Source organism: Salmo trutta, chromosome 10, assembly GCF_901001165.1.
Source record: "Salmo trutta chromosome 10, fSalTru1.1, whole genome shotgun sequence".
NCBI lineage: Eukaryota > Metazoa > Chordata > Actinopteri > Salmoniformes > Salmonidae > Salmo > Salmo trutta.
The window spans coordinates 27,357,000-27,370,768 of record NC_042966.1 but is presented as its reverse complement, the minus strand read 5'-3'; the positions used below and the strand labels follow the sequence as shown (position 1 = coordinate 27,370,768).

At 43.5% G+C, this 13,769-nt stretch overlaps 1 protein-coding gene across 2 annotated transcripts; it reads right to left on the bottom strand.

Moving 5' to 3' along the window:
• Positions 1 to 354: 354 nt before the first annotated feature.
• Positions 355 to 13,428, bottom strand: tnfaip3 (tumor necrosis factor, alpha-induced protein 3). 2 transcript variants are annotated; one of them, XM_029765162.1, is made up of 10 exons: positions 12,931 to 13,428; positions 12,444 to 12,554; positions 11,420 to 11,761; positions 6,192 to 6,382; positions 5,162 to 5,303; positions 4,722 to 4,892; positions 4,334 to 4,514; positions 3,205 to 4,094; positions 2,690 to 2,907; positions 355 to 2,520 (listed from the first exon to the last, which is right to left on the bottom strand). In XM_029765162.1, exons 2-10 carry the CDS (start codon positions 12,454 to 12,456, stop codon positions 2,230 to 2,232), a joined length of 2,439 nt encoding a protein of 812 aa, XP_029621022.1. In that variant the 5' UTR covers positions 12,457 to 12,554; positions 12,931 to 13,428; the 3' UTR covers positions 355 to 2,229. The 2 variants fall into 2 exon arrangements, with proteins under 2 accessions (XP_029621022.1, XP_029621023.1); XM_029765163.1 differs by lacking the exon at positions 12,444 to 12,554 and having other exon boundaries at positions 12,931 to 13,426.
• Positions 13,429 to 13,769: the final 341 nt, after the last annotated feature.

Sequence of the window (13,769 nt, the reverse complement as noted above, 5' to 3'; positions counted from 1 at the left end):
AGTAATAGAATCACTCTAAAAACAGAAAACAGAATAATGTCATTTTTGAAAACCAATCATTGAGCAATATCCAGTCACCCACATACGAAATGTAGAAGTATGTTCTGTAGAGTTTGTTCACACACACGCAAGCACACACACACACACACACACACACACACACACACACACACACACACACACACACACACACACACACACACACACACGCAAGCACACACACACACACACACACACACACGCAAGCACACACACACACACACACACACACACACACACACACAGTTTGTTGATACACAAGCACACGCACATATACACACACAGTGTTGAAATAAGCAACAAGACAATGTCAGGTTTTCTTAATAAAAATAATTCATTTCAGGACAACATATAAATAAGTATTGAAACGCACAATACAGATAATATTTGATATGAATAAATACTTAACAAACAAAACAAAGCTTTTCATACAATACCCTATTATTGAAAGGTTACACAAAAATGTATCTCACAACTTTTGCATGTTTTGTTACAACTTTGCGTGTTTACGTCTAACATTGGAATGTCCCTATGCATGTCAAGGAAAGTACCATCCTAAATTCCGGAGCAGCTTATTAAGTATTGTGCAAGTAGTATGTGATGATCAGAGTTCCGACCCATAACCAAAGAGCATGTACTCCTTTGATGTCTCGTAATGAACTGACAACTAATTGCCCTTATATTATATTATGTTTATCATCTGATTAAAGACCAGATCTCTACCATAAATCTAATTTTTAACAGACGTCAGATATGCATATTGAACAGACGTTCTTTTGTTTCAACGTTGTGTTGGTTAAGAGGTCACGAGAATGCTTTGTAGATGATGGCACGTTTTTTTGGCAGGAACAAAAATGTCAGTTCAAATATATAGATATAAAAGAAGAAAAGGAATGTCAGTTTGCTTGCGCATATCACACAGGTGTGAGTACTGGAGTGAGGCATCGTGTGAGCAGAGCAGATTTCAGCAGAGCCCCTATGATGAAGAGGGGCTCTGCAAGCCAGGTTCTACGGGTGGAGAGGTATTTTACTGCAGGCTGGGGCCTACCAGCTCATGGTAGCTAAGAGCACTGGCTGCCATGCCACAGCTACATGGTGTGAACCAAGCCAAGGGGGTGTGTTGCTTTTTCGTTTTTTTCCCCACAGGTGTATTTGTTTACCTTCTCTTGGCCTCCCTCCCTTCTCTGACTGAGGTATTGAGCTCTAAGGGGATTTCTCCTGCACTTATGTTTCCTTTCCTTTCCTTTCAAACACACACTCCTTTCTTCACTGGCAATCCCCTTGGACGAGATCAACTGAACTCTGCTCTTATCTTTCTCTGTAAGTTAGTCATTAACTAGGAGTCTGTGTGAAGGTAATTGCCCAGCATTAACAGAGGCCACATATAGAACATACTGTAACGCGGTACAACTCTCAGGGCAAGCATTAACTTGTATTTCTACAGTACAGATACAAAAGTGGTCAACAGCAAACAAGAACACAACCACAAAAGGCAACAGCATCTGTACTGCCAGCAGACATCTATGCGGCGGTGGGAGAGGTTGAATATTATTGAGTTCTAACTACTGTTTTCTCTGTCATGTCACAGAACCTCCATGTTTGATTTCTGTACAAGTAGCACCATACTTTTAAGGGTCCTGCCCACTCGCAAATGCTCAGATACTGTATATTAGCTGTCTAGGTAGGTGCAGTTTTTGAGACTGTAACTACTCCTGTTTAAACCCGAATTTTGACTAAACAAACTCATTTTGGCAGTGCGTGATGGCTTTGGCACAGCTTTGCACTTGTCAGAACTTTGGTCGATGAGGTTCTTAAACAAAAGCTGTGGTTTATCACATTATTGTGTAGGTAGCTAGCTGCTTGATAGATAATTCCTTGGCCGTATTATTAAGCAGTTTACACATTGCGCTTTTTTCAAGATACAATCAGTAGTCCAGCATGATACAGTATGTACTTAGATACATACTGTACATATGTTGTCAGTTTTCTGACACGTATACCTCACTTCTCGTCCTGTACACGTGAGATAATAATAATTGCACTAAGAGGTATTCTGCCGGCCATTTCTACTGCCCCCGCTCTTCATGAACACATTTTAAAATGGGCTTTTGGCCGTAAGGTCACTAGTTTCAGAGATGCATTGACGAGCATCGTGGCACGGCCATTTTAATCTTCCCCAAACCTCTGGGCTCACCCCCTGTAGATCTGCTTAAAGAGGTCACATTCATTACAGTAGCCTTGCTTCTCTTGGTTCGCATAGTGGTCACAGCCTAAGGTTTTACAGCGCTGCTTTGTCTTCTCTTTAGGTGCCCCTGCCCTCTCCCTGCGACTCTCTCTCTGCCCCCGCGTGTTCCGCGTGTGGCACTCTGGACACAGGTCTGTGCAGCCGGGGGAGATGTTACTGCAGCCACTCCGCCTACACGTCGCCTGGGTCTGGGTCTGGGTCTGTCTGGTTCTGTCTCTTTCTGGTTTAGCTGTTCGCTGCAGAGAGAGAGAAAAACAGAGGAACATTGTCACTTGTGGAAGCAAATCATTCTATCTGATCTAAGACTTGTATTTACTCTCTGAAACATTGTAAAAAAAATGATCTGCAAATCAAAATGTGGTGTACAGCCACTGAGCCCTGTGTGAGAGGGAGGGAGACACTCACCATGACCAGTGGAGGGGAGTGGGTGCCGGGAGCCCTGGTAGCAGCCTGGTTGAGCCTGGTGCTCTGCTCCTTTACGTAGCACTTGTTGCAGTAGCCCTCCAGCATGACCTTGCCCATGGCCCCACAGTCCGTTCCCCGACAGCGCGAAGCATCCTGGAAACCTGCCTCTGACGCGTGACGACTCTGGATTGGAGCAGGGGGAGGATGAGGGGTCGCCACTGGGGGAGGTGAACACAGCGAAACCACACGTCAAACTCACATATGACCACACACAATATCAACTTATCTTGAGATTCCAGTAAATTTGCAGCTTTCCCAGTACTGTCTGGTGTAAACATTGTGTTTGTTTCATGTTGTCTCTAAGTATACTGATATAAGTAGATTAATAGTAGACATGACAGCTGTGGGTTTGATGTGGCCTGATTCCCTTTGATGAAATCAATGTTTTGCTGGGAAATTATTAGAAAAGCATTTCTTGTTAAAATGACTATGAACAAGTGACTGATTAGACTTACGGTGGTTGGTTTGATAGTCCACATAACAGATGGTGCAGAATCCAAGATTCTGTTGAGTCCCAAAGAACTGGCATCCCGACCTCTTACAGGGCCGGCCAGACGTGTGGCCGTTGAGAGCCGAGGTCCCTGAGCGCTCAGAGTCCCTTGGCTGGGGCTGGGTCCATAACGACCCAGAGGAGGCCTCTATCCTGGCTGCTGCCGGTGGCTGGGGATCCTCGCCCCTCTCCGTAGCAGTCCTCTGGAGGCACGGGGGGCACAGTCCGTTAAATATCCTGAAGGCCTTCTGGTGGCACACGTTGCACCGCTCTGTCTCCTGCTCCCGTCCCGCGCCCCACTGGGGCCAGCCGAGGTGGGCAGGCAGGGGGAGGCCCGAGGGGCCCTCAGCAGTGGGTGCATTCTGCCGGGTGTTGAAGCAGCGTTCACACAGACCATCGTGCTCCACGCTGAGGGTGAAAAGGCAGCCGGGTGTCTTGCACTTCATGGCGTGGGTCTCGCTGTACAGGCTGAGGCTGGGCGCCGTGGGTGGGGGAGGGACGGAGCGCGGGCTGGTTAACACCGCCCGGCAGCCACTGCTACACTCTGGCTCACAAGCCTGACCACCGCCTTTCGTAGGAGCGGCCTCTATCCTCCCGTTGGGCTGGCCCTGGCGTTTCTCAAAGCACTCGTGGCAGTGTGGCTGGGTGTCCACGGAGACGTAGAAGGTGCATCGTGGTGTGGCACAGCGGATCTCGATAAGGGACAGCTGGGACACGGAGAAGGGGGGTGGTCTATGGGGCTGGGCGGCCCACAGTTGGTCCTTGTCCTCCTGCCAGCGCTTGTACTCATGGTTGACCAACTGGAGGTAGTCCTCCATCAGGTTCATGTCCTCAGGCAGGTTCCCTTCATCCAGCCTGGGAGAGGCAACATGGAACACACTCAGAACTATTGATAGGCTAATCACACACCTCTCGGCCAGGTCCACAATATTGACAATTGGTTCTCAACTGACCCACCCGATTAAATAAAGTAAATACAAATGAAGTACTATTATGCCACAAACATACTTTTAAAAACAGATTTGTTGTGCTTTTTAAACAGTGCTTTATATCCTGTTCTCTGTAGTTCCCCATGCCTCTACTGTCCCACCCACCTGGCAGCGTTGATGATGCGTGTGGTGTCATAGCCCAGTCCAATGACAGGGATCTCAATCAGCATCAGGTAGTCCTTCAGCAGCCTCTCCTTCTGCGTCTGCTCCTTCTCCATCAGGAAGTGCACCTTGAGCTCCTCGAAGCCCCCACGACCCGGGTTGATCAGCGGCACCGCTCGGATCTCTGGGGCACACAGTCATAATAATAATACATGAATAATACATAGGTGTTAGGTATATACCACTTTTCTGGGACCCAATGACGCTGTACAACAAGAACAGCAGAAGAAATGACTAAATGTAGTAGGATGCGGTATATAGGTCACATTCACCCTCATTCTACAAGCACTCCTCAACAGGGTAATCTATCAGTGACAGTTACTGTACACACCCGGGCCACTGTCTTTGATGGTGATGAGGGGGGCAAAGTGCTGGGAGTCGTAGCCGAGCACTATGGGGTACTTGTAGCACTCCCCTGGAGGCCAGTGCAAAGGCAGGTAGATGCCCCCCACATTGAGGGGAGAGAAGGAGGAGCAGGATTTCATGCTGCGTAGCACCTGGTCTATAAGGATACAGCCATGAGTTAGATACTAGACACCATACTTGACTGACTGCTTCTACCGCAATAGTAGACAGACCTACAGAAAGAGGTACAGAAACTGTACACACCAGACTAGGGTCAAAAGAATTTGTCAAACACTTTCAAAAATGTGTGCTTGAGTTTGACCTGTACAATTGAACCAACAGAATAGAGACGGAGCATACTTGTACAATGTAAACAGAACTTCTGATGAACTGAATGATGAAAGGCTCCATTGAGAAAGGCTGTACCTGCGATGACGATGATGGGCCTGCGGAGGATGTTTGAGAGGACAAAGATGTGTATGTCTTCGAGGGAGTCAAACTGCAGCCCGTTGCTGCTGGATACAGGTGATGCCATCTTGATGATCTTCTCCCATTCCTCCTCCCAATTCTGAAAATAAAAAACACTTTGAGTTAGGCTGCTTTGAACATTATGATACTACTAACAGGTGATACTACTAACAGACCTGGGAGATACTACTAACAGGTGATACTACTAAAAGACCTGGGCGATACCACTAACAGGTGATACTACTAACAGACCTGGGCGATACCACTAACAGGTGATACTACTAACAGACCTGGGAGATACTACTAACAGGTGATACTACTAACAGACCTGGGCGATACCACTAACAGGTGATACTACTAACAGACCTGGGAGATACAACTAACAGGTGATACTACTAACAGACCTGGGAGATACTACTAACAGGTGATACTACTAACAGACCTAGGAGATACCACTAACAGGTGATACTACTAACAGACCTGGGAGATACTACTAACAGGTGATACTACTAACAGACCTGGGAGATACTACTAACAGGTGATACTACTAACAGACCTGGGAGATACTACTAACAGGTGATACTACTAACAGACCTGGGAGATACCACTAACAGGTGATACTACTAACAGACCTAGGAGATACTACTAACAGGTGATACTACTAACAGACCTGGGAGATACTACTAACAGGTGATACTACTAACAGGTGATACTACTAACAGACCTGGGCGATACCACTAACAGGTGATACTACTAACAGAACTGGGTGATACTACTAACAACACTTTCAAATACTTGGGCTGCACTTGACTTAGCTTGCCTGGTACAATGACACCAATGGAATAGGCCCAAAAGTGCAAACTCCAAACTAAATCAAGCACGCATCTTACTTTACTTTCCAAGTATCTGACATTATGCAGTTATCATTATGCACCCAGGTCTGCTATAGTAACACAATCCTAGCCGTAGCGGGGCCTCCGTTCCTCACCATGGTGCTGTAACGCAGGCCAGTCTGGGTGAACTCCTGAGACTGCAGCAGCTCAGTCTGGAAACGGGCTCTGAAGTTGCCCGTGTCTGTCTCCTTTAGCACGCTGTACAGAGCCTTCCTCAGGACCAGGTCTGTGTCCTGCACCCCCAGCATGTACTGAGATGCAGCATGGAGAAGACAGTTCCCATCTCCTGCAACACACATATACAGCCATGAGAAATGGGGGCAGATATTACATACGGCACAGGATCCCCACTAGAACACATGTAAACAAGAATAACATGACCTAGACTAGCGTAAGGAGGATATCACATCCTTTATTAATAACAAACCTGTGTCAACAAATATGTCGACTGACTTTATTATGTTGACGCATTCAACTTTGTAGAACTCCGTCTGGTTTGAGCCAGACACGTACAGTAGATGTTCAGTTTTCTCCAGTCCTTTAATATGAATCTGTGTTTATGTGAAATACAAAGTGCCCGTCCTCACATCACCACAGGTAATACTGCGAGTCATTAACGGCAAAACTATCCATCACAGACAAAGACCTGTATCGCTTGGAGAAAATAGTCTAAAAGGAGAGGGGATTTCCAGTCAAGCTCTCACAGCGCTCTTTAGGCATCCATTATATCTGACCATCATTCATCACCTTACAGAGGAAATATAAAAAGGCCTGAGAAAGTTTGATGTCACAGACATCAACATGACTAAATGTTTTTGTGGTGTACTTTTATTGCATTCCTTTTTTATCTTCTTTGAGAGACCAGAGAAAAACTTTGTGCAAGACTGATACATAAAGTGTGGGACCAGGCTACTGTGTCAAAGCCCACATGTACTGTGGGCTTTGACACAGTAGCCTGGTCCCACACTTTATGTATCAGTCTTCTATTGTTGTCATCATGCCATACAACATGGCTAAAACGGACTGGATCACTAGGCCTAAGACGCATACAGTATTGGTTTAAACTCTTAACTGTATTTTAATTAGACAGTCGTATGGTCCCTTGGCACGTTAACACTGAAATAACCTAAACTAAATAAGAGAATGAAAGAACAGCCTTCAGTGATGACTGGAGAGGGTGACAGACAGGGGCTGAATGAGTAAATCAGGTAAATTACCAGTTGCGTATGCAGGTTTTAATCCAAGTTTAAGAAATCAATGGTAAACTGTATGGAGAAAATGTTGACTCTTATTGCAGGGCGGCGGGTCTTTTTGTCATTGTGAAACATCAGTGAGTACGGGGAGCCTAGCTCGTCTGAAATACCCTGCTGCCTGCCACACTAAAGAGAGGAATTTCCCTGAGTGTGGTTCTCTGTGACTAAGTGCCGTGAGGCTGCCATTCGACTCTTTCTTCCCTTGTCTGCTGCTCCATAGACATCAGACTCTGGACTTTCCAGAAGGGCGGAGCTTGGCTCGGCTGGAACGCTTTCTCTTTACGAGCTTCGCCAACGATCAGCAGAGGTCTCATTTTCGCGTGGGATGATATATTTTTATATTTACACACGCATATTTCTTTACTTAAAAAAGGAAGTTCTGAGTACTGACATGGAACACCTTCTGCCTTCCTCTTTTTTGTCTTCCGCCAGGCTGAAAAACCAGTCTGGGCCTGTAGAGGTGGACACTGTGTTGCACCACTGTTTTTACATATGTACTACTATATGTGCACCGCTATATATGTATTACTATGTGCACCACTATGTAATATGTACACCACTATTATACCTATGTAATATCTGCACCCCAGTCTGTAGATACCTGCTGCCAATAGAGGCAGGACATGAGCCTAGCAGGGATAAAAGGGAAAGGGGCCTAAAATGTTTTTTCTATTTCTATCCTTTAAATAATTTGATGTATGAGGAGAAAGCTTTCCATCAGTAAAGGGAACATTCTACCCGAGCAACAACAAACTTCCGCACAGAACAGGAAATCTTGATTATGTTCCATCTTAAGGTTGAATCATACTGGACCAAAACATACTTCTGGTAAAAACACACTATGCTTGTTGTGTTGTCAGAATCTTGATATGTAGACGTAAAACCTATACCTGGGGTGTATTCAGTGATTTGAAAACATTTGACATGTTGCAGATAGAAATGGAATGAGATCTGACACAATTGCCTATTTTAAATGAAAATGGCAATTGTATATGTTCTTCTACATAATACATTTATATCTGAACTTTCTGTAATGTTGCACTTTGCCGAACACTGTGAACAGACACCTACAGTTGTATATTAATCAGACAATAAGAAATAAAATAACCTGGGCAACCCAGGTAACCCTGCCTTTGAATGTCTGCCTTCAGACTATAAAATCATGTTGGTAAATGGGCAATTCCCTGGGAAAGTCAACCTGAGCATGCAAAATAAAGTTAGTCATTTGCAAATGAAACCACTTTCATAATTATCCAAGGTCTAAATGTAGGAGTGCAAGCTTTATTTAACCAGTTGAATTTGGGCCATTACAGAGTAGGAGAGCTTGTTTTCCCACTCACAGCTGTCCACTAGTGTTTGTTAAAAGGTTGAGATGTTAATGAAGTAATACAGACCTAATGAAATGTCTTCAGTTGTATTTGCTAGTCTTACAGTCTTGTGAAGTTGGGGAGGGGGGGGGCAATGTAACATCCATGCCCCTTACATCGGCTCATCTTGAAACTTTCTCTGCAACATTAACTTTCATCAAATTGTTTATATATCAGTATCCTTTTTCAGCGTTATGATAGTCGTAACACCCATAACGGTTGTGGATGTGATGGATATGAATTTATCATATCTTAGCTTCAAAAGCATGTGCATTCACACATTTTGTGTGCTTGTTCTGAGATGTATTCTTAGACTTTTACAGAGGTAATATTGATATCTTGAACATTATGTGATATCATTTCCCATACACGGTAGTAGTTTTTTTAAGATAGAAAGATGAAAAGAGTGTTTATCCACAATCCGTGATTAGTCCTGGATTAGTTCAAATGAAACCCCCAAAATATGCTGACTTCATTCAGGGTCCAGTAAAATGGATTGGTGTTATATGCACATCGACAGTATTTTACCTCATTTGCATAATATTATATCATATTTCCGATAAGGTGTAATACAAGAAAAATGACATATTTGTGTCTACATTCAGTTGGTAAAGGTTCATTTTGATATACACTACCGTTCAAAAGTTTGGAGTCACTTAGAAATGTCCTTGTTTTTGAAAGAAAAGCAAAATTTTTTGTCCATTAAAATAACATCAAATTGATCAGAAATACAGTATAGACATTGTTAATGTTGTAAATGACTATTGTAGCTGGAAACGGCTGTTTTTTTATTGAATATCTACATCGGCGTACAGAGGCCCATTATCAGCAACCATCACTCCTGTGTTCCAATGGCACGTTGTGTTAGCTAATCCAAGTTTATAATTTTAAAATGCTAATTGATCATTAGAAAACCCTTTTGCAATTATGTTAGCACAGCTGAAAACTGTTGTTATGATTAAAGAAGCAATAAACTAGCCTTCTTTAGACTAGTTGAATATCTGGAGCATCAGCATTTGTGGGTTCGATTACAGGCTCAAAATGGCCAGAAACAAAGATCTTACTTCTGAAACTCGTCAGTCTATTCTTGTTCTACAAGAAAAAGCTTGTCCATTTCATGTAACATCCATAACGCCTCTTACTTGTTTCATTTCTCCACCATGCCAATATATAGAATTTCGCTTTTTGGGATATACACTCACCCTAAGGATTACTATAGATGCACACATCAACATTTTCATTTATATTTTGTTTGGCCATTCTGTGACACATTAAAGTGGTGATTTTGCCGAAAATCAGTATGTGGTATTTTCAATATTCTCATTTAGAATAATGTGATTTTTTTTATCAGCAACAGAATGACCATCCATTATTTGGCAACAGTGGGAATCCACTGGCTCACAATGTCCTGCTTTGTCTCTCATGTCCTGCTCTGCTTCTCCTGTCCTGTTCTTATTCACCGGTCACCTGACACAATAGATTAATTCCAGTGAGTCAGCAGCCAGCCAGCAACAGACAGGGTGGTCCTCCTCAGTCTGAAAGTCCTCTGCTGAAAGTCATGGCTGCTGTGTCATTCAGAGGAGAGGCTACTGTATGCGCTGATTTCCCAAATTAAGGCCTAGCTGGGCCCTCCAGAAACTTCTATGAGAAAATGTTATCCTTTCATTAGGAAGGAAATATGTATGTTAACGGGTGTTTCTGAATTGGATTTCCAGGAAGACAAAACTTTTGTTATCACTATCATTTTACTGGAAATACTGTAGTTTCAACATGTAGGGAAAAGCCAATAGCCTATGATTCATGTTTCATGTACTGTTACTTTGTTATGACAGTATTCAATTACCAAAGATTCAAGATGTCTATTCCACAGGTGAGAAGATATTTACCCTCAATAAGACAACACACAAACAAGCCTAATAACCTGGTTATACCTCCTCCTGACAATAACATTCCATCTTTACAATGATTCAATGAAATGACAGGATTGACATGGTAACTCACACACGTGTGAGTCAAGACAGGTGGGGGTGTTTGCTGTATGATTTGTGAATAAAGGTCCAACTCACTTAGCTACTTATTGAGAGAAGGGGTATACCCAAACCTCCACTGCAAGGTATGAATCTAACCAGACGGAAACTGAGCACTACAGAGTTTGAATGCGTCAACAGAATAAACTCAGTCAACATGGTCTTTAGAAAAATGGAGGGGAAATTATCACTATGACACCATAGAATTTCTGCTTTGGGATCTCCCACATAATTACCCTAGACGTCAGGATTTAGATACGCTGAACAAATCCTGTACTGTAAATCTTCAGAGTCATGTTAGGTACCAGTCAAATCAAGAGCTGCTAATGGTCATTCTAAAAGATAACAAATCTCACCATTGTAATTTACCATAATGTTTGAGTACCAGTGTTTCCCCTATATTCATTTAGCAGCGTTGGCACAGCGCTTTTAAATGGATAGTTGTTGGCTCAATGACTGGAAGTCTATGTTAACAGCTAGCATGTCATTGTGCTAACACTAGTAGCAATGCACCCCACTCCCCCAAGTTACCCTGCCACTGCTGCTGAAATAACTCATAGGGGAAACAGTATGAGTAACTCTTACTCTTCAGTGTCAAGGCCTTTCAAACTCCTTTGACAAATACCCCCTCCCCTACTACCAGCAAGGGGAACAGAAACCCAAACTAATACATTACCATTGGTTCTCAATGGCACCATCTTCTTGACCTCGCGGCACCAGTTGAGCTTCTTCTCCTGCTCTAGGGAGCTCTGCATGGCCCTGTCCAAGATGGCTGCCTGGATGACCTGTTGGAAGGCCTGAGGGAACTGGCTCATGCTGATCATCTCCAGGGTGTAGCGGTGCATGCCCCGCAGGTGGTGCATCAGGCCTCCGCTGGCCGCTGGCTTCACCACATCGTTGGGCACCCGCTCCCGGATCTTGACCGCTTTCAGCAGGTTACTCACAAAGAGGAACTTGGGCAGGAAATTCTGTCCCTGGGACATGGTGTTCACCAGATGTAATGTGTACAAACGCAGAACTGAAGAGGAGAAAAATAAAAAGTTGTTGGTTGGTTTCATTGGCAGCACGTGGTTCTGATCACTGGACTATATAGGCCACTTCTAATACTAGACAAATTGTGGGTAATGAATAAAGACAAACAAGAGGGCTTTTGTGTTCTTTTCCAAGTTAGAATTTCCCCACAGCCTCTGCCGCCCCAATGGGATTGAGGCACATGACAGACGCCTTCTACAAACTGATGGTGATTTCCAGACCCAAAGCCAAAGGACAGAGCTAGGCAGTGGCTAGTAGAAATCATAAGGCCCACTCACACCCACCATCACAGAAAAGTCGGTAATAATGACAATGATGTATAAGAACTGCACAGGATGGAACTATTAAAAACCCTTACAGTTCTTTTCAGTATTCAAGATGGAGGACCATTGAAACAGGAACTTGAAAGTAATGTGTTTTAACATCAAGAATAACACATTGCTCATCAATCAACAGTCATCTCCCATCTGTAGAACAGTCTGTCAGATATCTATACCCATTTCATATAATATGACAATAAGCTGTTAAGACCTTATGGAGAGGTACCTACCTACAATGTGATATATACTGTAACTGTATATTATGGGCACCGTATACATTATTTAGAACGAAACAATTCAAGCAACAAAACAATTCAAGCATGCTTCATCAATTACAGTATAGATTACCTTGAAGGCGCATAATGTCATTGTAGGAGAACCTCTAAATATCCATGTAATAAGGAGACTGTCGCTCTTTCGATATTGGCAGACATTGAAGCGTTGGCACAATGGTGAGCGCTGCGGTTTACACAAAACACAATAACAGGAGTCTGCTGACGTTCGGATTACGTAATTCCTCTGACAGCAACGGTTGAAACATTGTAACATTGCATCGCGAGTATTGTCAAAAATATAGTTACAATGTAACATTCATTATTTATTCCACTGGGTAATGTTTTTTTAATTGCTTGAGGGTGACGTCTTCGTAAACAATGGCTGTCAGAACCATGGCGCCCATGCCAACGCGCATACCTCTCTGTCTGTGTCCCCAGAAACTCAATGCTACGACCAAGGCCTCTCAATGTTAGTCAATAGTAGATATCTTTCAAATGCTTAAACGAAAGTGAGTTACAATCCTTGGTAAAGAAATATATAGAATATGAATGAATATTACCTGTGCTATATGTCGGTACTAAGACTACCAACAAAGCCTAAGGATGCTCCGGGTAGTCCTCTGCCACTTCAATCAGGTTAACCGCAGCAGTCCACACAACGCCATTCAGCCTTCTGCACAATCAATTCTATTTTGGTTGATTCACTGTATAGACCGTCAAAGCATAGATCACGTCCCACAACTTAATTTAGTTAATGTAGACGGAGAAAAAAAACGGACTAAAGGGGATTTCCAGTGTTAGGGACTTTCCACATATCTCTCAGTCACAACCTTCAGACGTAGTTACATCTCACACACAATAGGTGGTGTCTGAGCGAAACGCCACCAGGCTACGTTCTCCGGGTCGTGTTGGTGACGAATAGCGTACTGAAATGCCTGGTCCCACCTACCGTGCACAGACGAGGGTTAGTGAGCACAAAGAGGGAGCGTCATTTTCTGACCCTTGTGAGACAGAAAGCCAGCCCTAGAATAAATAATTACATTGAAATGAGAGAAGTCCTGAATATGACCTAAACACTGAATTAGATTCATGCATAAAATGTAGGCTTCGGCCTACATACGCTAGTCGTATTATGGGAGAAATGTATTTCCACAATGTATTTTACCTTCAGTTAACTAGGCAAGTCAGTTAAGAGCAAATTCTTATTTTCAATGACGGCCTAGTGGGTTAACTGCCTTGTTCGGGGGCAGAACGACAGATTTTTACCTTGTCAGCTCAGGGACTCGATATTTCAACCTTCCGGTTACTACTCCAACGCTCTAACCACTAGGGTACCTGCCGCCTCAAAAGCATTTCCATGGATAGAATAGAATAGAATGCAATATAATATAATTGATAC

What these genes read in the sequence shown, in the direction of transcription:
- tnfaip3 (XM_029765162.1), bottom strand. An exon ending in CATCAAAGACAGTGGCCCGG is followed by an intron (nt 4,515 to 4,721) that starts GTGTGTACAGTA and finishes TGTGTGCCCCAG; the next exon opens with AGATCCGAGCGGTGCCGCTG. An exon ending in CGCATCATCAACGCTGCCAG is followed by an intron (nt 4,095 to 4,333) that starts GTGGGTGGGACA and finishes TGCCTCTCCCAG; the next exon opens with GCTGGATGAAGGGAACCTGC.